The 27,909-nt window shown below is 39.9% G+C and overlaps 2 protein-coding genes across 2 annotated transcripts; one reads left to right on the forward strand and one right to left on the reverse strand.

The window, feature by feature from the left end:
* The first annotated feature begins 236 nt into the window (after positions 1-236).
* UBE2B (ubiquitin conjugating enzyme E2 B) lies at positions 237-13,574 on the forward strand. The gene is made up of 6 exons (XM_033095936.1): positions 237-406; positions 2,950-3,030; positions 4,482-4,507; positions 8,355-8,444; positions 11,379-11,467; positions 12,616-13,574. Exons 1-6 carry the CDS (start codon positions 363-365, stop codon positions 12,742-12,744), a joined length of 459 nt encoding a protein of 152 aa, XP_032951827.1. The 5' UTR covers positions 237-362; the 3' UTR covers positions 12,745-13,574.
* Positions 13,575-16,114: 2,540 nt separating this feature from the next.
* On the reverse strand, positions 16,115-27,512 carry CDKN2AIPNL (CDKN2A interacting protein N-terminal like). The gene is made up of 3 exons (XM_033095937.1): positions 27,208-27,512; positions 25,830-25,929; positions 16,115-21,645 (listed from the first exon to the last, which is right to left on the reverse strand). Exons 1-3 carry the CDS (start codon positions 27,444-27,446, stop codon positions 21,634-21,636), a joined length of 351 nt encoding a protein of 116 aa, XP_032951828.1. The 5' UTR covers positions 27,447-27,512; the 3' UTR covers positions 16,115-21,633.
* Positions 27,513-27,909: the final 397 nt, after the last annotated feature.

Raw genomic sequence — 27,909 nt, forward strand, 5'->3', positions numbered from 1 at the left:
AGTGAAAGGGGGAGAGACAGGGTGGTGTTTCGGTTTCGGTGTCTCTTAATTCACAATTTCCAGCCTGAACACAGCGAAGACTAATTTTTCGATTAGGTCAGGCAGCCACAATGGATAGGGTCCTGCTGAAAGGCTACGTTCGAGCTCTCATACGGCCTATCTCCTTCTCCTCCACCCCTCATTCTGTGGTAGTGGCGGAGGGCGGAGGGATCTGGAGGTGGCGGAGGGAGACGTCATTGCAGGGTTGTTTGTGCAGCCTCGGCGGCGGCGGTGACCCGCAGTGATTCGGCCGCCGCGCCGGGGGGTGGGGGGGCTGCGCGGGACTCTTTTCTCTCAGACTGACCGCGGGGCAGCTGGGGAGCATGTCGACCCCGGCCCGGAGGAGGCTTATGCGGGATTTCAAGCGGTAAGGCCCTTCACGTTCGCCAGGATGATGGCTCCTCCCCAGACCTACGGGCCTGCAGGGTGGGGATCGGGATACCTTCCTCTCACGGTCCTAAGAGGGCCGACTGTGGGCCCCGCGGGACCGACGGAGGCCAGTTCTACTCCCCCCGTTCGCACTTCCACATCTTTGCTTGCTCACTCCTCTGACGTAAGACATTTCGATACCCCCTCCTCCCCAAAAGTAAAAAGATGGCTGTGGGCTGTCCTAGGATTCCCCGCTGCCTGCTCGGGCCAGCTGCCCGACGTCTCGCCCCAGCGTTCAAACCTCACCCCCCCACCCCCACCCCTGCACCCGGCGGCGCCCCCTCCTTGTCTCCCAAAAGCGAGCTCTTGGGGAAGCTTTTTTCCCTGCTTGCTGCACCAATCAGCTTTGTTCGATGGTCCTGCGGTCTCCTCGGAGGGACAGGGTTGGGGCGAAAAGCCCCCCCCCCCGTTCGTTCTGCAGTGAGGGTGGGGTCTGCAGCGCGAGATCCGGAGGTGGTTAACCCATCCTCCGAAACCCGACTCTCACCCGCCCGCCTGAAAGGACCTTGAGAACTGGCTTAGAAACCTGGGACTCGAGCTGGCAACACCGGCTGCCAGTGCCTTCTGGAACTCAGCTCCGTGGCCTGGTGTATAAAGCCCTATCTATAGCCTCCAAAGTCTGGAAAAATGCCTTCCCTTAACTGGCGTTAACCTGATACTCCCTGGGCCTCCTTTTGTAAAATAGGGTTTTGTTGAGAAGTGTGGGGGTTAGTGAGAAGGAAGTGATTTTTTTTTTCCAGTTTACGTTTGATTGAATACTTGGAGGTACGGGAAAAAAATGACTGAGAAAACTTAGCATTGCGATCCTCTGCACATTATAAGTGTTTTTCATGGGAGACCTGCCTTGATTGAGATAAAATATCTAGTGTAAAATTTTAGATTAGCTGCTCAGGAAGTAACCTCTCAACTTCACAATTACAACGTCGTAGGTGAGGCCTTTGGAACCTATTGTTTTGGGCTTCAGCCAATTTATCGTTGAATATATTCGTAACTTCTCTTAGCCTTTGGTGGGCATCAAGCAGCCTAATTCCTCTAAGGCTTCTTCATCGTGGCCTAATCTGAGGTTCACTAAAAATAACCATTTTTATGTAGACTAATTTCAAAGTATTATACTACATGACAATCACTGCATGTATAATATATATAATGTAGCATTCATTTTTTACTGAGATAACAGTCTTTAAAAGGAGATGCCCTATTTCATGCTTCTTCTGAAGCTTGAAATTGGTAGATTTCAGACTAACTCCCATGAACAAAATTCAAATAATAAAACTTTGTTTGTGTCCATTGTTACCCTGGTTTTCTTACTGTGAGTCTCTGCTTTATTCTGAGTTGAACACATGGCACTTTTGCTAGTTTTCCAAGGGTCTCCAGGTTATGAGAATTTGACTATGACAAATGTTGGATGGTAGTAGCTTTGTATTGACTCTCCTGATCTGAGAGGTAAATTTAATGTTAGTGCCGAACCTCTAAAATAGGGACTGATAGGAAAACCTAAATGAAACTTTGATTACTTTAAAAGCCATTGCCAATTGAAGCAAATTGTATAAAGTAACTTTCCTGCCTAAAATTAGTTTCCTAATTAAATTGGATATGTGTTTTTAATAGTTTTGTGTTTACACTAGGATTTCGCCCGTTCTCAGGAGTTTTTGTCGCTTTTCTTTCCCGAATCCCGAGATATAAACTGTTTTCTGTTCTCACGATGAACTGTTTCCACAAAGTGACGGCCGATACTACCAACCACCTGGGTTCAAGGAGCCGATTTTCCCGATTTCCTGACCAATTTTTCTTGGGATTGGAACAGAAAAGCAAAAAGAAAAAAAGTTCCCGAGAACAGGCGGGAATTCCCGCCCGGAAACCCTAGCGATAAATAGGAAAAATGTCTAAGATACATTGCGAGTAATACATTTATTTCCCATTGTGGGTATTACTGGGTTCAAGGAGCCCATCTCCCCGATTTCCCGACCAACTTTTCTCAGGATTCGGGAATGGGAAAGCGAAAAAAGATCACGAGAACGGGACGGGAATCCCTGCCCGGAAACCCTAGTTTACACTGAGGTTTTTTTGTTTTTTGGGGGGTGGGAGGAGGTTTGGTGGCCATGTTGCACAAATAGCTGTGGTTAGGACTCATACAGCAGCAAAATGGATGTTCTGTGAAAATCTTGCAGTTGAGGTTTTTAATTTTAATTTTTATTTTTTGAGGGAAGCCTGTATACATTAGTTCTTGAAGAGATATCTTAATCTTGATGGTATTTGAAGAGGGATACTCCCAAACTCTTTGGAATTTTAGATAATTTGTAGATAAGTGTATACCTGGTCGTTTTTTCTTTTTTTTTAAGTTACATGGTTTATTCCAGCTCAACACAAGGACAAGAAAATGGTTTTATTTTGTTTCAAAGTAAATGGTGTATAGGTGTTCTGTTTGGTCTTTTTTTCCTGGCCTTAATGTTCAACTTGTAAAATTACTACCTGGGGTTCTAGATTGCAAGAGGACCCACCTGTGGGTGTCAGTGGCGCACCATCTGAAAACAACATCATGCAGTGGAATGCAGTTATATTTGGGTGAGTTGAAGAATATAACGATTGATAGGTGTGGTGATTCTGTAAGGAAAAAAGTGTGTAACAACTAGGAAGAGAGGCAAAGGTGGAATGGGGATCTTACAGAAACTGCTAAGTAAATTAGAAAAATCATTTTGATAAGAGTTTTGGCAGTTTCATAAAATTTATTTGTGCTTTGGTGTTAATACATATGATTTTATAATGACTTTGGCTTTACTGATAAAAATACCATTTGATACTGAAGGAGAAAAGATACATTATTTTGTACAAAACGTACCAAGCAAATGTTTATGCTTTCATTCCACTGGAACTATAAAAAGGCTGGGAACCAAAAATTTGAGAACTTACACTGTGGCAAGAATTTAAATGAAAAATGTGCACAGCCCAGTGTGAAATACAGGCAATATTGCGGGTTTGGTTCCAGACCATCACAATAAAGCCAGTCGTAATTTTTTTTTTTTTTTTTTTTTTTTGGCTGGTGGAGGGCCTTGATTTAATTTGTAAAAAGGCAACATCTGTGAAGCACAATAAAATGGGATATAGCTGTAGCTGAATGGAGCCTTGTGAGAAGGCAGTCTTAACATTTTACATATTATATGGTATATTGCATATATGCATCTTTAATTTAAATTTTCCTTATGCTTTTTCTTTGGCTTTCTCAAACTCGATCTTTTTTCTTTCACTCTTGTTAAGCTAGGGTTTTGCACTAAAACTTTACACGGTAATACTTTTGTAAACAGAATTCTGAGTTGCCACTGAATCAGTTATGAGTCTACCTTAAAAACTAATGAAAAAAATTAGCGTAGTTCACCCTTGTAAAGTAAAGTGATTACATTAAATTCAGGCTGTTAACATGCCTATCTGAGATCCTGAATATGCCTTGCAAGTAATGACTAAATTTCATGCTGCTGCTTAGGAAAAATGAAATTGGGGTTCGGAGGCAAGGAAAAGATTGGAGCAAAAGAAACTGGCTTTCTTGGTGATTTCAGTTATGTCTATCCAGTTTGAACAAGAGAGAATGCTCTGTTGAAAACCAGAACACTTTGCTTTGGTGTCATAATTATCTTAAAGGGTATTGATTTCCATTTTACTGATGTAAATTGAAAATGGGGCATTCTCTTAACACATATATTTACATAATGATTGGTTGTTATTTATGAGCTGAATTTTTTTTGTGCTAAGATAATGGCTTTATTTCTTGGTTTTGTTTTTTTGATAAAATCAATCACCCTAAAAGGAAAACTTAGAAAATGAAAGTTACCCTTTATACTTACTTCTATAAAAATCTAGGGCTAAGGTGATATTAAACTAACAACCTCTTAAAGACTCCACAAATCATCAGAATGAGCCCCTCTTTCTCTGTGTGAGTTTATCCTTTCCACTCTTGAAAATCAGGAAAAAGCAGAGTGAAAGAATGAAAAACTGTTTTTAACCAGAAATCTTTTTGTTTTCAGACCAGAAGGGACACCCTTTGAAGACGGTAAGTCATTCTCATTATGTTTTCTATAGTATTAGGCTTTTTTCAGCAGAAAGTTGTAACACCAATGTATCTACTTAAAATTATTTTCTGTTGGTAATAGGTAAAATTAAAACTAAGTGCTACTAAGTTATAATTTACAAAGGACTTTCTTCCTACATCAGGTTGATTACCTCTGTTGCCAGTTACTCTGTTACTTTGATTATTTAGTTATAGAACTGTTAAGTGTAGATGGTAAGATCTATGTTGAGAATAGTTATAAATTTTGATGGCCTTGTAGCATGCTAGTGATGTCTCTGAGATAAACACCAGGAGAATGAATGACATGCTTTTTATTAACTTTGTTACCTATATTGACAGGATGTTGAGTTGAAATTGTTCTTAAATATACGTAGCTAGCTACTTGTAACGTCACATACAGCTAGCATTCAGCATCCATAAATAGTATTCTGCATGATCTTTTGCATCTTAAATTCAGCATGTTCACCAAGAGCCTCGAAAATGGAAACCTAGTTCTAATATGTATTTATAATTGAGCTTCTCAAATTGATTTTAACCAGGTATTTAGTTTTTCCCTAATTATAGCGTGTTTAAAAAAAAAAATTGTTAAATCGGTTTGTTTTCAATATCAAAATGGTTTCAGCATTAACCCATCAAGGCTGTTTGTACAAAGATACTGATTGCAGGACTATTTTTAAGGAGATACCCTGAATGCCCAATAGGGGAAATGGTTACCAAATTATAATATAGCTGTGGAATATTGTGTACCTGTGAAGGAATAAGGTAGATCTGGACATGACAACATTGCAGAATAATGTATATTGTAGTGTCACATTTTTAGTAAGTACATACATGCAAGTGTGTGTGTGTGTGTTAAAAGCGTTATGTACCACACTATTATCGGTGGTTACCTCTAGGTCAGGATAAAAAAGAGAAGCACTTAAATACTTGGGCTTTTTAGTCTATACCAGGGGCTTCTCAAAATTGGTCCATAAGCCCCTTAAGGTCCCTGAGACCTTTTCTGGAGTTCCATGTGATTAAAACTGTCTTCATACCAATACTAAGACACTATTTGCCATTTTCGCTGTATTGACATTTGCACTGATGGTACAAAAGCATTAGTGACCAAAACTGGATCTAAGCAGTTCAGCATCTTGGCATAAATCAAGACTGTGACACCAAACTGTACTAACCCTCATATTCTTTGCATTTTAAAAGACGCAAAGTTTCACTTACAAATGTCTGATGAAAAAGTAGAAATTAATTATTATTAAATTCTGACCCTTGAGTATATATACGTTTTTAATATTCTGTGTGATGAAGTGGGAGGTATGCATACGGCACTTCTCTTATGTGCCAAAGTGTGATGATTGTCTGGAGGAAAAGCACTTCTGCAGTTGTTTGAGTTGCAACTTGAACTACTGCTTTTTTCATGGAACATTTTTTACTTGAAAGAATAACTGACAGACAAACTGTGATTGTTTAGATTTGAGTAGTTGGCAGACATTCTTAAAAGTGAGCTGTTAGGTCAAGGAAAGCCACTGACAGACAGTATTTGTTGCTGCTGATACAAATGACGGCTTCCCAAGACTTTTAAGACTTCTGATGTGATTTTTTTGATGGTATATAATGGAATGTGGTGACATTTAGGAGGTTTGCATAACAGTGAACCAATATTTTCCAAATGACCGATGTATAATAGAAAATTATGGATTGATAAAAAATGTATGCAATGTGCAACCGCTTTTAATGTAACTGATGCAGAAGGTTTATATGGTTTCAGATTCTGCATTGCAACTAACCTTTAAAAACCTACCATTTCTTTGGTATAATACCAAAAAATATCTGTAGTTATCTGAAAAGACTATGAAAATACTCCTTTTTCATTTACATGTTTGTGTGATGCTTGATTTTCTTCGTGTGCCTCCACCAAAACAGCATATTGCAACAGATGGAATGCAGAAGTAGCTAAGAGACTCCAGCTGTCTTTTGTTAAGCCAGTCATTAAAGAGAATTGCACAAATGTAGAACAGTGTTTCACTTCTCATTAACTTGGGGGAAATATAGCTATTTTTTCAGTTAATGTTACTTGGATTAATATGTAATGAATGAGTTTATAGTTATTAATGATACATATTTTAAGATTTTCTGAGTATAGAAAATTTCTAATACAACATGTCAATTGTTACAGCCAGTGGTGTGCTGGAGGCAGCTTATACCAATTTGTGAGCACAGATTGTTAAAAATTGGGGGAATTTTTACAAGCTGGTTATTAGAGACCCAATATTTTTAAATGAAAGTATTTTTTATTTTTGGTGAAGATATCATAAAATGGTATGCTGTTGCATGCATCTCTTCTCAGCTTCATGTTCAGTGATTTCACATTGGAAGCTTGGTGGTGGTTGGGGGTAGGAGTGTAAAAGGGGTCTTGGGACCCCATAATATAGGGGAAAAAAACCCCAAAACTTAAAAATAGCTCTTTCGAATTTGTATTTGCCTGTAAAAACATGGTACATTTTTGTAATTAAAAGATATTAAAATATAAGCTTTAAAAATACATAATTAGGTATGAGGCTGTCTCCACTAATTGTACATTTCATAGTACCTCTATTAATATGTCAAAATATGAAATAGATACCACTTTTGATTTTGATTATATCTTTGGCTTCCCTAATCCCAAATTTCCAAATAATAAAAAAAGTAAAGAAGAGTTTTTGTATACCAAATATATGACCAGTGAAGAAGATAAAATATAAAATATTTTACCTCTAATCTGAAATCAGAAATTTATAATTTAGATTCCAGAAATTGAAATCAGAAATTTATAATTTAGATTCACCAAGGGTTTTTGTTTTTAGATTATTTTTTAAATGTATTTTAAGAAATGTATAATTTAGATTCCAGAAACTGAAATCAGAAGTTTGTAATTTAGATTCACCAAGGGTTTTTGTTGTTAGATTATTTTTTAAAATGTATTTTCAGTTATAGTTGACATATCTTCTTTAAAACTGCATTGGTAAAATAAGGAAAGCATCCTGTACAGATCTGGAGTGGTTTAAAGTTTTACTGACTTCATTAGAAATAAGTCTCAACTTACTGTATATATCCAAGGGGTTGTAGTTAGAGGTCTCACCATCCTTAGGTGAGTTAACCTCAAAATTAAAGGGCTCTAAAAAGACAAACCCAAAACCATTAATGTTATTTCTGCAGAGTGGAGTTGGAGTGGAGAGCTCGTAACTTTTTTGTTTGGTATGAACAGATTGACTTTGTTACAAATGCATATTTTTTAAAATGTCTGTGTCTTTATTGACCATAAAATACTAATATAGACTGACTAAAATGTACCATGTTGGTCTATAACCAACAATAGTAGCCAATTACACTAATGCTTACTGATTCTTGGCCTATTTAAGTGAAGGGATAGTATGGGGACAGAATAGACCTTTCATATTAGCACCCATGCCTCTAATCCTTTGTCATGTAGTAGTCACCCTCTCTCAAAATCTTCTGGGCACCCCTTTCTAAGCTACAATAAACTATCCGTAGTTCTCCAAATATGCATTTTAAGTTTTAGTAGCTGGGGCCCAAATTGCCTTTTAAAAATATGACAGTGATCATTTTCACCCATAGTATGTGAAAGTGTGAGTTCCCCAAGTACTTGCCAGCGCTGCATGTTAAAAGTCTAACGTAAATAGAAGTATATTACTATGTTTAATGTGCTAAGTCAAAGTTGACATTCATTTTTGTGTGATTGTACAAAAACCAATATTGTATTGGGAATTGATTGATGAAGAGATTAAAAAGTTATGCTTGCCTTTACTATAATTGTTTTGGTTTGTTTTCTATCTAGGTACTTTTAAACTAGTAATAGAATTTTCTGAAGAATATCCAAATAAACCGCCAACTGTTAGGTTTTTATCCAAAATGTTTCATCCAAATGGTAAGTAGCAATTTATTAGATTTTGCAAATGTTAGAGGGGGAAAAAATTGTCCTTCCTTTTAGGTCTTGCCCCATACTTCTCACTCTTAGGACCCACTTGTAGATGTTGTTTTCATGTCACTGTTAGCCACGTTTTTGTAGTCTGGAATCTTACCAAGGTTCCAAATTTGAGGTAACATTGTTTTGTTTCAATAACTTATGATTTTAAAGTAATATCTATTTGTAAAAATATGAAAGATACCAAAAAGAATGTTGTCGCTTAAAATTTAGCTTTTAAAAAATACAAATAAATGATTGTACAAATTTGGTGTCATGTTATATGTAAAGTTAATTTTTTTTATATGCTATGAACATTTTCTCGTATTAAATACTCTTTTGCATCATTCTTAATGGCTGCAAAATGTTCTGTAAATAGGAGTCTACCATAATTCAATCAGTGTGTGTCCAGTTGGTGATGAAAAGCACTTAACATTCTTGAAAATAAATCTTTTCAAATACCTATGAATATTTCTTTAAAATAAGTTTTTAGAAGTGGGATTACTGGGTCAAAGGTTTGTAAATTTTTTTTTAAGGCTTTTGAAAATAAGTTTTTCATTTTTTTCTCTTGTTCCTATTTTCCCTTTTAGAAGTTTTTTTTACTATTTTTTATAAATGATTGCTGAGTGACCCTTTTGTAATTAAATTGGCTCTTCCTTGACTTTTTGCTATTCTATAATATTTATATTCCTGGATTATAAATAGCTGTGTAAAGGACATATTTTCCAAAATATTTGAGCTGTCTTTCCTTTTTGAAACCTTTGCTCATTTAAGTGCGGTTTTCCCAATCAGTTAACCTACTTTCAGGAGTAACATTTTCAGAGATCCTCTTGAGTATATCTGATCTAATACTGCAGACTACATACACTGGCGATAGGCAGACAGAGCTTTCTACTCAAAGGAGAGGTGTTTATGTGTCTAGAATCAGTGTGGCTTCAATAATACATTTAATTGCTTTTTCCTTCCAGTTACCTTTTTTTTTTAAGCCAAAACAGGTTTACTTTTACTTTTTGATTCTGTTATGGGGGACATTCCCAAGACACTTATCATTTATTCCACTGTAGCTTTTTCTGGCTTGGACTTGGTCTTCAACCTTCCCAAATTGTACTAAGGGGGCTCTGTAAATCAAGGTGGGATTCACTGTAGAATGTGCAGGAGATACATGTGTATAGGTGTAAGATTCTCAACCTTAACTAATTTATAGGGAAACTGTATTAGGTTATTTTTCATCCTTTCATATTAATAACATGGTTTCCCTTTTTTCTTTTATCAGTACTTGTTTATTAGTTTTCTATTTACGTTTTTATTTAAACATCTTAATTGAAATATAATTCACATACCATGCTATTCACCATTTAAATTATGCAGTTCAGTAGTTTTTTGTATACTCACTGAGTGGTGCAACCATGACCATAATCAGTTTGGGGATATTTTTATCAGCCTCTCCCAAAAATCGCATGCCTGTTAATAATCACTCCCCATTTCTCCCAACCCTCCAGCACTAGGCAACCACTGATTTATTTTCTGCTTTTATAGATTTGCCTATTCTGGCCATTTCATATAAATGGAATCCTATAATATATGCAGTTCTTTGTGACTAACTTCTTTCAGCTAGCAAGCCCGCATCTGTACTTCATTTCCTTTTATTGCTGAATGGATATACTGTATTTTATGTTTGTCAGTCGATGGATGTTAACTTTTTGGTTTCTTCTCAAAAATAGTTACTAATTTAAAACTTTCAAATCATTTTATACTTATGGGTTTTACAGAGGTGATGGTTTTGCTTTGGGCTTACTAAGTTTGATGTTCCTATGGGGTAGACAGTAAGTAGTTGACTATACTGCTTTTAAGCTGAGACTTAGAATCTGATAGAAAGCTAACAATTCTAAGTACTTAGCACATGGATAGAAATTGAGGCCACTGGAGTAAAAATAACATTACCCAGAGGGTATGTAAAGGGTAAGAAGGAAGAGGACTGAGGATAGAGCCCTGTGAAATGACAGTATTTAGGTATAATTTGCCTCCTCTCCCTCCAAAACTGCACTTACTTCTTTTTTTTCTGTAGAGTGATCTGGCTTGCTCCATGAAGCTTTCCACAATTTGGCAGTATCTATGACATTTAAATGCATTTACCCCTTGTCAACAGAAGCAATTCTACTTCTGGAAATTTATTGTACTGATAGTCTTGCAGGTGGATAAAAATTTATGTTCATTGTTTGTATTTTCATATAATCAGTTCAAAAAGAAATAAGCCTCCTAAATGTTAAAAACTTCTAAAATATATTAATCACTTGATTTTTATTTTTTAATTATAAAAGGAATGCATAGTCATTGCAAAAACAAATCATAAAATACATGAAAGGGTAAAGAAAATAAAGTTAAGAACCTTCATACTCCTAGTACCTACCGATATCTTCTACTTACATTTTGGCATTTAGTCTTACAAGTATATTTGCAACTGCATATACTTCAAATAAAAATATTTACATATAAGTGTTTACAAAAAATGGAAATACCCATGAACATTTGTAAATAAAACTTTGCATGTCTGTGATTATTCATTTTAGAATAATTTCTGGGAGTGGAATTGCTGTATGAAAAAATAAACTTTAAAGAGCTTTATTTAAGAATATGTAGAAACATGCAATTTAAACAGATTTGTTATATGGCATGTGTTAAAAAAAAAGTTTTAACACTCAGCCTCCTGGTGAAAAGGTACAAAATAAGAGACCTTAATTTTAAGACTGGTTTTCCTGTGAGACAAGAGGGGATTTACTTATTTTCTAATGTTCAAAACTTCTGACTGGGCCAAGCATTCTGTTTGTGGTAAAGATTTCTCTTAACTGTTAGATATGACAAAGTTAATATATGTAACCAGTTTCAGTGTTGTCTTTACAGTGTATGCTGATGGTAGCATATGTTTAGATATCCTTCAGAATCGATGGAGTCCAACATATGATGTATCTTCTATCTTAACATCAATTCAGGTAAGTGTATGTTAAGATACATCATGGTTTTTCAAAATTCTGTGGGACACAATCAGCTCCGTTAGCAATCTAAAGACCAAGGGAGCAAACTCTAACCTACCTCCGTAGCACCCAGGTAACTAATGGCAGAGTTCAGATAAAAACCCATGATTTTCAGACGACTGGTCTGCTTTCTCATTAGTGACATTAGGTCAGATACATAGTCATTTTCCTGATCCTGTATCAGTAAAGTGTTCTAGGTCAAGTATTGTTCGTGCCCATAAAGCATAGCCAAAGGTTGTGGAGAGGAATGAAAAATCTTGAGGACAGATAAAGATGATTGCTTAGAAAAATCATAGGGACCTCAAGAAACTGCCAAGTGCAGAGAAGCATTGAGGATGTTGCCCCATCCAAGGAATTCCATTTCAAAAAAAGAAAGTAGTGTCACTATTTATATAGCCAAAGCATTCTGGCAGAATATTTCAGAGTTGACCTTGAGTGAGTTTTGTGAACGTATGGAGTAAGGGACGTTTTAGTTATGTGGATTTGAGAAGAGCACATGTAACATTTTGGTTTGTGACCTTTTTAAAGCTTTTTCTATCACACTTCTGCTTTTATTGAGGTCATCTTTGTGAACATTGTTTTTAACCTTTTTATTTCATTCCTGGCTGGTAGATTAAAGGAAACAAGATCACTACCCACCTTACTGTCAGACATTTGCCAAGTAACCACAATAATAGTTTAACTTTGGAAATGTTAGTTGTTAAGCTATTTATAGGTATGGTACTTTAACCAAATCAAGCTGCTTATTTCCTGGTTTAATGTGGTAGTATGCTAATGAATCTTGTTCTTTTCCAGTTTCTTTTAAATTAGAAGTCTTAAGGCAATTGAGAGCTATTTGTTTTAGAAGATTAAGTTCACTAGCAGCAGAAAACTTACTGTATTATCAAGCTATTTCTGAAAGTATTTAGACTTAAAAATATGTAAGACATAACTAATTTCTGCCATTTCTTTATTGGATAATATCTGTTGTTTTTTATGGCTTCTGTGCTCCTTTACAACCTATGTTAATATAAAGAATAACTCTGCTTACATCCTAGGTTTGGACTAATAGAAAAAAAAAAAGAATAACTCTGCAAATCTCTTTTTCCTTCTCTCTTTCCTTCCAGTCTCTGCTGGATGAACCGAATCCAAACAGTCCAGCCAATAGCCAGGCAGCACAACTTTATCAGGAAAACAAACGAGAATATGAGAAAAGAGTTTCGGCCATTGTTGAACAAAGCTGGAATGATTCATAATAGACAACTGGTCTGTTAATCTTTTTCATCATTGTTGTGTATAATTTACCTCTCAGTAGAAAGGCTAACAAATTTTAAGTGCCACCGGTTTTAAGGATTCTGCAGAAAAAAAAGTCCTTCAGTTTAGAACCTACAAAAGCTTGTGTATCTTGATTAATGTACTTTTTATTGCATGGTGTGAACTAAGTTATTGCTTACATAAATTTGTAATATATCCTGTTTGTATTTTTTTCCAAGTGTATAATGTTGGTGTGGAGTTTTCATGACAGAATATACACATTTTGTAAATCTGTACTTTTTTCAAATATTGAATGCCTTATTTTTGAATTCTTTAGATTTTTAAATTGGAGAAAAGCACTTAAAGTTTTTTATATATGAATATTACATGTAAAGCTGTTAAAATACATAACTTCAGTGCAAGAGACTTTGTCACTTATTTTCCTTATCTGTGTAGGAGGGGTTAATAAGTCTCTAGCTCTCCATCAATTGATAGTTTCATTTCCAATTGCAAAAGAACAAATTTATGTTTTATCAAGAAATTCTTCAAATTTGATTACAAACACCAATTGTAATCTCAAACTTTATTTTGAATGCACCTCTATTAGTTTCAGTTGAGCAATTAGACATAACTGGTTTGATTCTACCCAAAGCTGTACTTAGGACACTTGTTAGTTACTGTCTCTCCATGCACTACTTACTGTTAAACTGTACCTTTTGTGAATCCACAATTTGCACCTCTACCGTGAGCAGAAAGCTGATACAGTTTATTTTGCTGCTTGATAGCACTTTAAAAGAGTTTTGATAATGAAGAAAGACCATAAACATTTACCAAAAATCTATACCCCAGTATTAACAATGAATAAGAATTAGTGGCATTGGTTTGAGCAAGACAGATATTTGGAAGGAATCTTGGTTTAAATATTTGAAACCTGCCTTTTAATGCAATTGCGTATCTGTTTATTCTGGGAAAGTGCTTTAATACCAGGGCCTGCTGAGTTGCTTTATCTTGTGGAGATTTATTTTTAATCTCCTAAATTGTATAAAAGTTATACTGCATCTTACTTAGTTGACTGGATAAATTTAAAACACAGTATTGTAGAAAGCTAATACAAAGTTATCCTATGCTTTCAAATAATATAGAAAATGGAAAATATACAAGTAAATTCTGTTGAACCACCTGTGGAGTCTTTCTAGTAGTTAAAACACCATTTCAGTAATCCTAGGAGTTTCTTGTCATAGTCATACTAGCTTAGCAAGCTAACAGCTTCTTCTCTATTGGAAGACTGTAAGGTGGTAATCTCTACGGCTTCTATTTATTAAGCAAAGTTTAAAAACACTGGAAGGATAAGTGCTGATGGTTCCCTTTAAAAGTTATTACTTGTCAAATATGGGGGTAAGGTCTTAGGGAACTTTTAATACAAATTAGAGTTCACTCACTAGAATTATGGCTCCCCCTAGAAAAATACAGATGATTTAAAGGTACTTTTTGGTCATATTAAAGGCGTTATGCTTTTAAATTCAGTTCTAAAACATTTTCTATAGACATTTACTCCAGTGACTCTTCAATTAAATATGCAGTAGCAACAAGAGTCTCCCCTTTTATTTCATTACATGCTATTTGGATACTGCTTCAAAATCAATTTTTGTTCTTAACCTATTTTCCTTTTTAAAACTGAAACATTTCAAGTATTAATAGATAATCATAAGGGAATTACATCTTAGTTTGCAGGGAATCTTAACTCTAACTCCTAAATTCAACACATGCATAAAATTCTTACCTAGTCCACATTCCCATTGGAGAAAACTTAGAAACGGTCTATCTCAGTTACTCATAGTTTTTTCTTTTGGTCTTGGAACAGATTCCTATTTCTTTCGTTAAATACCAGATGTAAACCGTCAGTTTACAAGGTTATGTCATAAAAATGTTGACTTTTAAATGCCACATAACTTTTATAAATGTATGGCATGGCAAGAGGCGAGAACTAAGTTGTTTATTTAGGTACGAAGTTGGATTATTATATTACAGGTGAAGAAAATAGGTACAAATAGAGTAAGTGACTAGCTCAAGGTCAAACAGTAAATGACAGAGCTGGGATTTGAATGCAGGTAACCTGGTGTTTTTGCCAGTAACTCTGCTATCACTTAAGAAATACTAAGGGATTGAGTTTAGTTTTAGAAATTCTATTGAACTTAAACTATTCATCCTGATTTGTGAAAATAGTTGATTTAGAGTTATATACAGACTTGTATCTATCCAATGAAGAGGTTATCTTAACCACCACATTCCACCTTTTTTTCTAGTAAAGTCTGGATATAGGAACACTTTCAGTCTCTGATTCAAAGGGCTGTGACTTATCAACAAACCCCCAATTTTCCCCTTCCTAGAAATGAGTCTGCTCCCCCACCCACCAAAAAATAAATTTCATGAATAACTTCTAGAACTGATCTAAAAATTCTTGCTCATATAGGTGGAAGATAGTAGAGAAAAAAGCTATTAAAGGTGCCTTATTTAAGTAACAATCCTTTGTGCTCAGTAAATAAGGTACCTGTCGACTTTGTTTATTCATTTAATACTTTTCTAAGAGAGAACCCTGGAGCTCACAGCACAATTTAGAGTGATCTAAGGTATTTTGATCTCTCAATTCTCTCAAGTTATAAGAGACAGGGACTACATTTTTAGGTCTTGGTGGTGGTTATTACAATTCATTTCTGTTGCATTCAGTAGTGCAAAGTCCCAAAGGAATCTGTTAGGTGGGGGTTGTTTATGTGAATAGAAGAGTCAGTGGTTGGAAAGCTATTAAAGGTAAATGAAATTGTCCACAGGATGGGTCTTGTTCTGAGATGTGCCCTGTTAATTCAGTTGCTGTCTAGTTTGCAAAAACTTGAGCTGTTGTCAGAGAAAAGATTAGTTATCTTCAGTTATCCTAGTATATGATATAGAGCAAAGATATTACAAACAATCTTGTTGAAAGAATTGACTTTTCTCTATCCTTTGAAAAAGAATACACAATTAAATGTGTGCCATTCTTTCAGTTATTTCTCCTCACCATCACTACAGCTTTTGAAAACAATTTTCTCAGTAATGTCTTGAGGTTTTTAAGTTTCTTGTTCATAGCCTGGGCTAGGGCTTTTTTTTGGACCAAAACGATGAAGGAAATGTTCCCTTTACAAACATTGTTGGGTACCTGACTCTCAGCTCAGTAACGTTAGCTCCTTGATGGTTGAAATCAAGAACCCTGAAAGGAAGGGCTCCAAGCTTCCTCTTTGGTGTATGGAGGATTCAGACTTGGGTGGGAACCCTGCAATAACTGACTTTCAGGAACACTGCCATTGGCTGAGTGTTAAAGCTTGGCCACATGATATTTTTATCTATCTATCAGTGATTTCTGGAATGTTTGGGAAGACTAGTATATGTACTCTGCTCAGAGAAAGCAAATAACCTTTTACCTGGTTAGAGAGGTCTTTATATGGTGATGGTCTTAGTTATAAGTTTGATGCTTCTGTAGTCTTTGGGGGAGGTTAGCTGATCTCAAGTCTTACTTGGGAGACGGGGGTGCTTAAAGTCCCCCTGTGTTGGGAACTTGTGTAGAGGGGACCAGAGCCTAGCTCCTCAGGCTCCCTGAGCCTGAACCATTTGGTTACCATTCTTCCTGGAGTGCAGGGGTTCTTTAGTGTCTTGGAGGCTCCCAAAATGCAAACCTAAGAGCACTAAAGGCAGACCTCTTTATACTGCTTCCTTTCTGATGCCCAAAGGCACAGTTGCCCTGCTACATTCCCACTTTACAAACAAGGCCTTCTGCCAGGAATACCATAGCCCAGCAGCTGAATTAGGCTAGGAGTACTCCTAAGCAGGAGGGTCACTTGCAGAGAGGCTTGCAGTTCTTTGGCCTCTGTATAAAAAATCATTTTACAAAAGTGAGTTGGGAGGTTTAATGTTTTCGTATTGGTGCCAGTACAAAGACAACAAGAAACAGGAAGCTTCTTGGCCTGATAAACATCCTGGGCAGAGAATAGGAAAGGAGCCAGAGACACCAGCTCATGTCATCAGCTTCAGCTAAAGACTTGGAATCTCACCTCCAAAGAAAATCTAGATTAGTGCTTTTGCTGTGTTGTGGGCTTCGGTTATTACACTGCACCTGTATGGACACACAAGGCTGTGGTTTCCGGTGGAGACTCTGGAACATCAGCTGGAAGGTTGCCTTTAGAGTGAAGACGGTCCATCCTAGAGGTGGTTACAAGAGGTTCTTTTGCAAGTCAGATCAGTGGGGGCAGTATTGGGACCTGGCGGTGGTGAGGGTGATGAGCCCATCTGTTCAGGGAGAAACTTCTCCTCCCTAGCCTTTGTTAGCCTTTCCATGTTGGTTTTTGAAGGGCTGGGTGTTCTTTTACACAGAGCAGCTTAAGAACAGACCACAATCACCATGGCACCCTATCAAGGCCAAGTCTGAGGTACCAGGCTGTAAGAGCAACAACATACGTACCAAAGATTGAAACTTAAAGCCCCAAAGTGGGAACTGCTTTCCCGACTGCTTCTGGCAGTACATGCACAGACCTGGGTGGGAGGACAGCAGGCTAGTGAGGACCTCCAGGGTCCACGCTCCAAATCCTCGAGACACTTTTTAATTAGCAGTTTTCTGGTTTTTTTGGTATAAAAATAGAACGTAGTAAAAACTAATTTAGTAAACAACGGTAGAAGGAAGCATGAGTCATTGTATCCCCACCTGAGAAGTTGAAAAACACTGGTTTAACGGGAAGTAGTGACTGTCGGTGATGGTCCAAGCCCACCTGTGCCGTCACCTGGGGCCCACAGTTCACCCAGAGTGGTAAGGAATGTAGTTAATTTACAGGGTGAGACTCGAGCCAGTGCTAGAGCAAAGGCTGTGTTCACAGAGAAAGGAGCATACCTCCTGCCTTTGCAAGCCCCAGGCCCCTAGACCCAGGCAGTACAGGGGTGCCAGGGCACTTGTGTCGGGGGAGGACTGCAGTGGACATGCGTTCTGGGCAAGGCTGGCCATCTGCTGACCCCTTTCCCCCATCCTGGAGGTTTTGCTTCTGCCCTTTCCATAAGAGCGTGGCACTGGATTGGTGCTGCATTGTTCAGAGCCTACTGCCATTCACTGTCAGCACATCTCCCGAGTACCTAATGGGGCCACGTAGGCTCTTCTCCGTAACGTTAACCAAAAAGGTCCGTATTGCAGCTCGGGATGGAGCCCGGTCTGGTGGGGTGATGATGGATGCTCACTTTTCTTGCATGTAAATTTAAGTTAGTTGAAACATTTCATGTCTTCCAGCTTGGCCTCAAAGGGAAAGTAGGGCAGAAATGAAGCAGTGAGAGTTCATTAAGTACCAGGTACTTTCATAGAAAGTGAAAGTTTTTCCACTGAATCCTCCTATGAAGATTAAAATAGCAATCATCCCCACTTTGCAGATCCCTTCACTGAGATGAAATAATTCGGGGAATTATCTACAAGTTCACATCTATTAGGTTCAGTTAAATATTCTTAGTATAAGAAAATATCAAAGGGAAAGGAAAATGCAGCCCTAATAGGATGAGATTTTGGTACTAGCATTCACAGCAAAGCAAGGGCTTTAATCACTGGTTCAAGGTTGACCTAACTTAATTGTCCCTTCACTATTAAGTACCCAGACCTGCTTCAGGCCCCTAACAGCATCCTTCTCCCAGGCAAATAGTTTGGAGGGCCATATTCAAGGATAGTTTTGGTTTGTCAGCCTACTTTTCCTGGGCTGGGAAAGAAAGCTGGGACTTGGGCTGGTTCCCATCCAAAGAGGCACCTTTGTCTGACAGCACTGTCGAGGAAAACCGGTCTAGAATAGGTAAGAATTAGCTCCATCTAATGGGAACATAGGAGTCTCAATGTTTACTTTCTGTTTGATTTCCAAAGGTATCTGTTCAGGTGATGTTACCCCACCTCCTTGGCTGGTCCTCTTGTCTGTAGGCAAGGTGGCAGGCCTACCTCCTCCTCTGACGGGAGCACATGCCGAGGACTCTGGCCTCCTGCTGGCATTGTGAGAAAAACCTTCCAAACCGAAGTGAGAAGGGCAGCCAGCCCTGCCACCCCTCGCCCTGGGAGACATAACTGTGAAGGGACAGAGTCAACTTTGGGGAAGAAACAGAACTTCGCTTGGCTTGCTTTTCATTTAAATAAGTTAACAGGTTTTCTCGCTTACTATTTATTTCAATGAAAAGCCAGGTGAGATTCTGTTTCTCCCCCAGAGGTGTGTGTGTGTGCCCATGAGGGCAGATAATTTTTTTAGCATGCACTCAGCATTTGTTGAAGGAAGCAATTTCCCTATGACCAAAATTCTGTTTAAGTTCTAAAACGCTTGCCTCTTAAGATTTGGGTTTACTCTTAACTCCTACAGAGCTAAAAGATATCCCTAAATTAGTCAAGAATGAGAGCCATGACTAGATGACAGATCTCAGACCCCAGAAGTTGACAGTCTCTTTCCAGACATAAGGGTACCCAGCACCTGACATACAGGGTAACAGAAATCTGACATACAGGGTAACAGATGCACCGATGTGTATTTTCATAGCCATTTACTACAGATAGCAAAGCATCAGAGGGTAGGCAGTGATTGAGTGTGATTCCTCCCCGTGCCTGTGCAACAGGTCAGCCATAGGTCCAAATGGATCCTGGCAAAGTTCAGAGGGAATCCTTTCCTCTGCAAAGGTAGAGGATTAATCAGGTGGGCCACAGACGCAAAGGGATGTTTCAAAAAGCCATTTTCTGGATAACAAAGAGCATCACTGTTAACTAAGCACCCTAAACTGCTGTTAGCACTTGCTTCTCACAGGTTTTGAGCCATGTCCAACAAAAAAGATCCCCTCATAGACATTACTTGAAGGTAATACTTTTACCGTGTCCCTTCCTAAGATCTCACTTGGTCCTCACCCTGTCTTGGGCAAGACTGTGTATATATGAAGATGCTAGTATCTTTTAGCTTGCATCCAGTGTGAGCTCCTGTTTGAAAGCTAAGAGTTGGCCACTTTACCTACACCCCAAGGAGTGCTGCAGTCTGTAATGCAGAAAATGAGATTTCTAGCCCATTTTTTCCAGGGAAAGATAAAAGATGAAATTACAAAACACTGGTTAATTTTATAGGTAAGATAGCCACGGAGGTTGTAATGGTAAGCTGAGAAGAAAAACAGGCAGCTTAAACTGAGGAAATGAGAAAATGGTATACCCATTAGAAAATGGTATCAGAAAATTGGACTTTGGTTAACTAGAGAAGTCTTCAAAAATAAGCTGAAGGAGATGGGGAGGATGCAGGTAATGAGTCCACAGTGTAAGCTTGCTGTATGCAATGGACACGTTCCTGACAGGAATACTATTTTATTGGGACATTTTATCTTATAAATAGAATTCATGATGAGAAACCTATAGAAAACATTTTGAAAGTGAACAATCACACTCTTGATTTTTCACTTTATAATTTGGTTTTTGAAGCCTCATAAATCTATACAGATGATGAGAATGGAAAAAGGCTAGGCTGCTTTGAGGAAAAGAAGAGGGGAAGGCTCACTAAGCACGTGCTTGGCCTCTAACATCTTAATGCTTACCATCGCTTTGTGGTAGGTATTTCTGTGATCTCCACTTTCCAGGTAAGGCAGAGGGAGAGAAGTGGCTTGTCCAAGGTTAGACTCAGAGACCTGAAATCCTGTTTCTTCCCATGGGCCCCCCTAGTGGTCGCTACAGATTACAGCTGGACGCTGCACAAAGATGTCCGTCCATCAGAGGTGTGCAGCCTGGCCTTAGCCTTGAGCCAGGGGCAAGAGTTATCCCCCTCCTCTGCCCCCAGACACCCTGTTCCCACCACCAGCGCTCCTCTTCTTCTCCCAGTTGTTCAATGACCCGTCTTTACCCCAGGCGATGAAGCTAAGGCAGGGTCCACTGTCTTACTCATCACCATCCCCAGGACCAGGCACCCTGACAAGTGAATCCTGCTGTGACTTGCTATTACATTGCTGTTCCCCAAATGAAGTCTGTCTCAGTATTTATGGCTGGAAATAAATACTTAATAATGGGTACTAAATAAGAAAGAGGAACGGGAAGGGATAAAGAAGAGGTACATTCCCTAAAAGGGGGCAGGCAGTTAATACCTGAGTTTCAGGGCAAAGCAGCACTGCACTCAAGTATTTCTGGAGGGGCTGTGCGCATGGCCATTCCTCAAGTGCAGAAGAGTGGAGCCTCAGGCTCCCGCCAGAAAAGGGGCATGTGGGCTTCCCCGGCCGCTGGGAGGGCCCCGGGGGTCTGCGGATCAACTGGCTGCCCGGACCAAGCTGTGGGATCTTGTGTGGTCGGTTTTTAAATAAAGGCAAATGCTTTTTTGTAGGCGGCCTCCTCCCATGAGCTGATGAGTGAGTACCTGATGATGAGGCCTAAGGTTTGATTCTCACTCATCTCTTAAAAATAGGAGTGTGTGGCAGTGGAGTATACGGATGGCATAAACTTCAGATAGAAATAAGGAAATAAGGGATCTGGTTTGCATCAGTCAGGGAAAAAAACGACCACAAATAGAATTACACTTAAAGGTACACTGTTGAGAAATCCAAACTGTAAAATCTACTACCTCCATTATTACATCAACATAAAAAAAATACACATTTTTAACAAAAAGTCTGATATTCAAAAACCAAATAAAAAAGGGTATGATTTATAAATACATAAATATCCATGCATACTTTTACAGTGACAGCTACTGGAAGAAGGAGGAGACCTTTTAAAATGCCACTTTCAGCTGCCTCTCTCCTCCATGTTGATAGTACCAGGAGTCTTAAGAGACCTTCTGTGGCCAGTGTCACATTCATCCCAGCCTCCTTTCTAAGCCTGTAGCTGCTGATGAAAATGGGATGACTCTTCTGCCTTAGCTTTGATGCTGGAGGAAAAAAAAAAAAGTTACATAGCCATGTAGTCCGGTGAATTGGATTCATAAATTAAAATACAGCAGTGATGCAATATTTATGTACTACTCAGAGGGTGAGTAGACTCAGAAATTATTAATCTTCTACTATATACAGAAAATTCAGCAGAACACTGACCCATACCATCCATTTGAAAGCCAGAACCTAATTTTTTTGTCTTGTCATTTGTGATCTGTAAATGTTTGCAATTTAAAGTGGTAACAGAAATACTTCAAATACAACTTTTTTCCTGGCATGCTCTGCAATGAAGGGTTCTGAAAGCAGAATCACAGAAACACTTATTCTAAATTAAAATCAGCTGAATCCAGGTAGTAATTTGCAACATTCCACATTGAGTCAGGATATTTAGGCGATGTGATGAAGGTTATCTATTTCTGGATTTCACACTATTAGAAACTGTAAATGCTTGTCTTCAAATAGTGGTGAATTAAAACACATATTCTTTCTGTGTACTCTCTAGCACCTTTGATAAATTTAAACTTGGCTTGAGACAACTTTTAAGCAGGGTGGGAAGAAATCATTTTGACTGTCACCTTGTATTTGAATGGATTTCCTTAACATCTAGCAGTGCAAATGAATCAATCTGAGAGTCTTTTTAGTAATCAGAGTTTTCAAGGTATGACCTATTTCTTAACTAAGCCTGTTGCTCCAGTCTTTTTGTGAAATGAAAAAGTAAAAGTCCTCAGTGAAAGCAAAATACAAGAAGCCTTTCTCCTTTTAGGAGAATGCAGTATCACCTAAAGAAACCATCATTAGTCCAAAGGGAAGGAGATGCCCTAAGGTGTCTCTCAAATTTCTGGTTAAGACAGACCATGACTTCAGCAGCACAACAGCTGCCACTGGCTTTGGCTGTGGCAAGTATGGACTTGGATACATGGTGTTGGCAGGTGATTCACTCACCCTGGGCACCAGGCAACACACTGGCCTGTGGGGTCAGTCTGCTTTTCTGACTTCCAGTCGTGGATAAAGGGGAAAAGGTAGCTCCCCTGTGCGTTTATCTTGGGGAAACAAGACAAAACGTGATTTAACTGAATACCACAAATACCTGCCACCTTAGAATCACATCTCCTTCCACCAAGGGAGTGGCTGCTCCATTACCTTACAGCTTGCCAAGACTGGACATAATGCACAAAAAAGAACATTTTTTTTTTTTTTTTTAAGGAGGGCGCAGCGCACAGTGGCCCATGCGGGGATTAAACCGGCAACCTTGGTGTTAATCAGCATCGCGCTCTAACCAACTGAGCTAACTGGCCACCCAAAAGAACCTCTTGAAATGCAGGCACACTTGTTTTCCTAATTTCTCTTTCACATTTCATACACGCTTTACATTCTGTCAGTTTCCCTCTTGGATAAAACTGTTTTCAGGGAAAATGGACAAGTAATTAAGTTGACAAACTCTTTGAGCCAATAATGACAGCTTCCTAGTCACTCACACCCCTTTCTCCTTAAGACAATGCCTTGGAAATATCAATGCTGACAGTCACAGTGATGACACCCCGAGTGAGCTGCTGCTTATTTGTTAATTATTGTTCATTAGTGGGTAAAGCTGGTCAACTGCAGGGATGTGCCCAAGGGATGGCTGTTAGATAACTGAAATTGTTCGTTCAATATATTTGTGTTTGAATCCCCTTCTTTCAAAAGAAAAATCATACACTGCAACTATTTGACAAATACCTCCAGAGACTAAAGCTCACTTTTCTCGGGGAAAAAAAAAAGTTGGACAGGGGAGACATACTTGCCTCAAAACTGCAGAATAGCCATAAAGCATTTTTAAAATCTTACCTTAAAGAGCTTATGTCCCTAAGTCATCTTTACTGTCCAGTCCTGAGACACCAACGACAGGTGATTTTGTTTCTACTTGCTAGCTAGCTTTAAAACCCAACTAAACTCTAATTTTAGAGCTAAGGACCAATTCTAGGCAGAACTACAATAGACATTTTCAGGTGCGTGGCTCAACGTCAAGGATTTTTATTTTTATTTTTGCCTCTGGGCTGGCCATGTTGCTTAGGTTTGCTAGCCTCTGTTATATGCAAAAACCTCAGGCCAGAGACAAAAGAACTGCTGCGAAGTCCCCACAGCGCTCTCCACTGGGCTCTCAAGGTCGCCTTCGATGGAGAGGGACGGCCTTCAGCACCTTACAGGTCTGTCACGGCACACAGATCAGATGACTCGCTCTCAGGAGGGGCTTATCTAGAAGAGTCTTAACAACTGGCAAAACTCTGCACCCTCTAAGTATCTCACTTTTCAGGATCAAGTGAGTTTCATTTTCAGTGGCATCGAAAGTCTAAAATTAAATTTGGTTACTAAGAAAACAGAAGTTGTATTTGAAGGCAGTTGAAACACATGTAATCCCAAAGTGCTGCAGAAGTCTAGGCTCCCTGCAGGCTTCTTCCAAGTAGTTAGTGCTAACAATCAGTCTGATGACAGTTCAAGGATGCCAGGTTCATGCCTGAGGACTCTGCTCTGGAGGCTAACACTGCAATGACGGTGAAAATGAACTGTCACAATCCCACGGCAGGGCGTCCTTACTCTTTTGAGGTTCAAGACCATTTTACAATGTAGAACAGAGACCCTTCCCAACACACACACACATACGCTGCCTCACACAGGTCTATGTATAATGTTAGGGACGCATATCAATTACAAGAGCGCCTTAGCCTCCCCTGGGGGCTGCAGCCCAAATATCATGAAGTGACCTGATCTCTCAATAGCTTGGCCTGACTGGAAAGAGTATCGCTACGTACAAGACAGAAGTATACGGTAATAGCAAATTGATGTGCAAGGTCTTAGGGAGGACAGAATACCTCTTAGGGGCAAAAAAGCAAGGAAGGAATCTGCCAAGAACAGTTAGGAAGTAAAGATTCACCCTATTCCCTGCCTGCCCCTGCCCGGCGGGGTACACTCAGGCAGCCAGCAACCGTCTAGCCAGCCCGTGCGGGGGCCCAGGAACCGCACCACTCCGGGGCCCTGAAGGACTGATCGCCCAGAGATTTTTTTAAAGTATTACATGAGAAGATCCAAACAGTCACAAATCCCCCGTTTACATGGTTCCTGTCAAAAAACAGTAGCCTCCTGTTAACAGTGGATTTTAAAAATAAAACAGCCCCTTGAATATCAACCTGAAACTTTTGATTCCAGGTTTAGATGTTTAAGATAAAGAGTACTTTTATAGGAAAACTATCTGAAATCAAGTGGGCTGTGCACTGTTTGGGGCTGCAGGACTTTCTGGGCAGCTGAGGATTTGATTAGTTTCTGGTCACCACACAAAAGGGAACCTCTTTATATGCCCTGCCTTCCAAATAGGGTGAGGCAGGGGCTTACCTATGATTCGGAGAGCAGCACTAATAGAGAGGCCAGCCGCCATTTATCCTATTGCGATGGTCAGTTTTGTGAGCATTTTCTGAGCACCTTCTCTGGGGTATGCCTATACTAGATTTTGGAGTTAGAAAGACTAAAACTTTTGGCACCACCTCAAGAAGCTTATAATCTGCTTTAAAAGAGGCCTGGGTAAAGCGCTAAAGAAAGAAATTTTGGGAGACCCCAGCAAAGGAGAAAAAGCATCTCTTGGGGAATTCTGAAGAGTAGCTAGGTTGCCCAGCTCCATCATTGGGGCTTCTTTCTGCCACACTCTCCATGGCTCTCGCCCCGGGATCCAGATACCAGGCTCTTACAGGCACGGCCTCATATCAAGCCTTGCAAAATAGGGAACAGCTATGATGTGTGGACATTACTCCATCTACATTCCAATCAGCAAGTAAGTTGGAGAGATCGAACGAGACTGGTCAGGCCCTAACCTGCTGGGTGAAGAATGAGTTAATGTTACCAGCAAGACTTTTTAATAAGTGGGAAACTAGCCAACATTTTCTTTACAAATCAAGCAAGAAGCTCAAAACAATGTTCCTAGAGGAAATGAAGAGGTTGAGTTTATGTGTTACTCCACCAACAATGCATAATTTATCACACTGAGTTGTTATCTAGGTATAAAAAGGTTTAGACCAATTACAGAAAAATAAAAATGAAAGGGTTTAGATCTTTGGGTAAACAAGCATTCAGGAAACAATATTTACTCTAATAAATCATCATAAACACGGGCTGTTAACTTTGTACCATTTCAAAAGCACTTGGAAATCCTGTTTACCTTTTTCATTAATTCACTTCTGGTAGTAAACTGTGGCAGGTCTTCCACTTCAATCCCATCAGCCATTTCCATCACCTTATCTAAAAGGTCTTTGTTGTAACTGCATAATAAAAAGTAGTAAGGTTAAAAACCTTAGAAAAATTACCTGTCAGTATGGGGCTAACAAATTGCAGGCAATGGGACTATAAACTCAATTCTTAGAGGACTGATTTGATACCACAGGACAAACCAATGCATGTTCAGCAGCAGGTAGTTAACAGTTCTTCCTGTTGGGGGATACAGAAGTGGCTCCAGGAATGCCAACAGAGCAGGTGTTTCAAATTTACAAAACAAACAAAAAAGATTTACAAAAATAGAGGCACCATACATCTGGCAGTACATATTCGTGGATATGGTATGAGGGCCAAAAAAATTACTTTTTGAACACATGGAGTGTTGGTCTAATGAAAATAACATTATTTGTTCATTGATCCAATTTTCTGACATTTGCCAAATCTTGGATCCTGTTAATCAGGATTTCCCAGGGCCACCGAGAAAGCATAGAAAAGGGATGGATATGACTGGCACTGCTTCATTGGCACAAATCTTGTTCTAATAACCCTCAACATCTGCAAGCTAAACCAAGTGGCTTAGGGCAAGAGGGGCCATGTGACCAGAGTCACACAGACCTAAGGAGCACCGAAGCCAGGACTAGCCCGAGTCATTTTATCCTAACACAATTTCAGGAAACGCTAAAATAAAAAGATGTGGGAACCTCGAGATTTTCCACCTTCTTCATGGTGGGATAAAGGAGGGTGCGAGGCATCTTGTTATTATTTTCGTAAGAGGAAAGGCAGTGAGGCAAAGGCTGGCTCTTGCTCAGGGTCCAGAAGCCAGGGGAATGGGGAGAAAAAGGCTAGGGCCACAGATTACATCCAGATATAAATGGTAAAATTAACCAATCCTGCCAGAAGCCTCAAGGTCCTAGGAAGGTCACCTCCCCTTGTCTCAGTTTCTTCATATGTAAATTGGGGCATCCCAGTTTCGGTCGGTTTCTGTCTCTGCATTTGCCAGTGAAAGGAGCTAATGGACTCAAAATGCACTCTGCAAAGGTGGTTAGAGCTATTACTGGCAATATAAATAACAATGGTAACTTTAGCGCCCAGCACAGGTGGAGCTCTGGCCAGATGGCAGCCTGTACTGAGTGCTTTTCACCCTTTAATATTGCAGTCATCACAACTCATTTTCCAAGTGAGGAAACTGAGGGTTTGTTGGCTAGGGTGGGAATCGGCCGGAGGCCTGGCCACTGCGGCTGGAGGTTGGGGGCAGGGTCACGCCTGAGCGAGGGCGACGGATCGGAAGGCAGGGGACAGGGTCAGCCAGCGGCGGTGGTCCGCACCTGCAACCCAAGAAGAGGTGGTTGGCCCAGACCATGGAGAGGGACAGCAGCTGGTCCAGGCGGCCGCCTCCGTCGGGCGGGTCTCGGTAGTCGGGCAGGTGGCGCAGGATGAATTCCATGCGGGCCTTCCATTGCTTCTCGCTCTCCGAGTAAGAACGGAACTGCTCGGCGAAGTCGGTCGCCTGCCGCACGCCCGAAACCAGCTCCTCCACCGCGGCAGCCGCCTCGCCACCCACCATGGCGCCCTCCGCCGCCGAGGGCCGGCCGCTCCCGCTGCCTTCCCGACAGGCACTGCGTCACCTCCCAGCGGCTAGAGGGGCCCCGGCGGCCGCGACTGCTCCAGAGAATCGGCCTGGAGCGCCCTCGCCGGGCGCGGCGGCCTGACCCGCCCGACCCCTCGGACCTCCGCGGCCAGTGGCTGCAGGGCACAGGGGCCGTTCTCGGTCCACCCCCGCGGGGAACCGCTAGGAAACCTGAGGCCCCCCAGCGCAGAATCGGGGTGCCGCTCTCCCATTCGGCAGCTGGACGCCAACCAGAGCTGTGCTGTGTCCTTGCCCTGGGGGTTCCCTGGGTACCCAGCCGGCAGTTGAATTTCCTCTGTTTTCAGGACTTACATGTGTAGCTGCTCTGGGTCTGTCTTTGATTCCCAGAGGTCTCGACACCCCACCCAGGTTGTGACCCACCTTCGTGGAGTGAGTCATC

This window comes from Rhinolophus ferrumequinum, chromosome 24, assembly GCF_004115265.2.
Source record: "Rhinolophus ferrumequinum isolate MPI-CBG mRhiFer1 chromosome 24, mRhiFer1_v1.p, whole genome shotgun sequence".
Lineage (NCBI taxonomy): Eukaryota > Metazoa > Chordata > Mammalia > Chiroptera > Rhinolophidae > Rhinolophus > Rhinolophus ferrumequinum.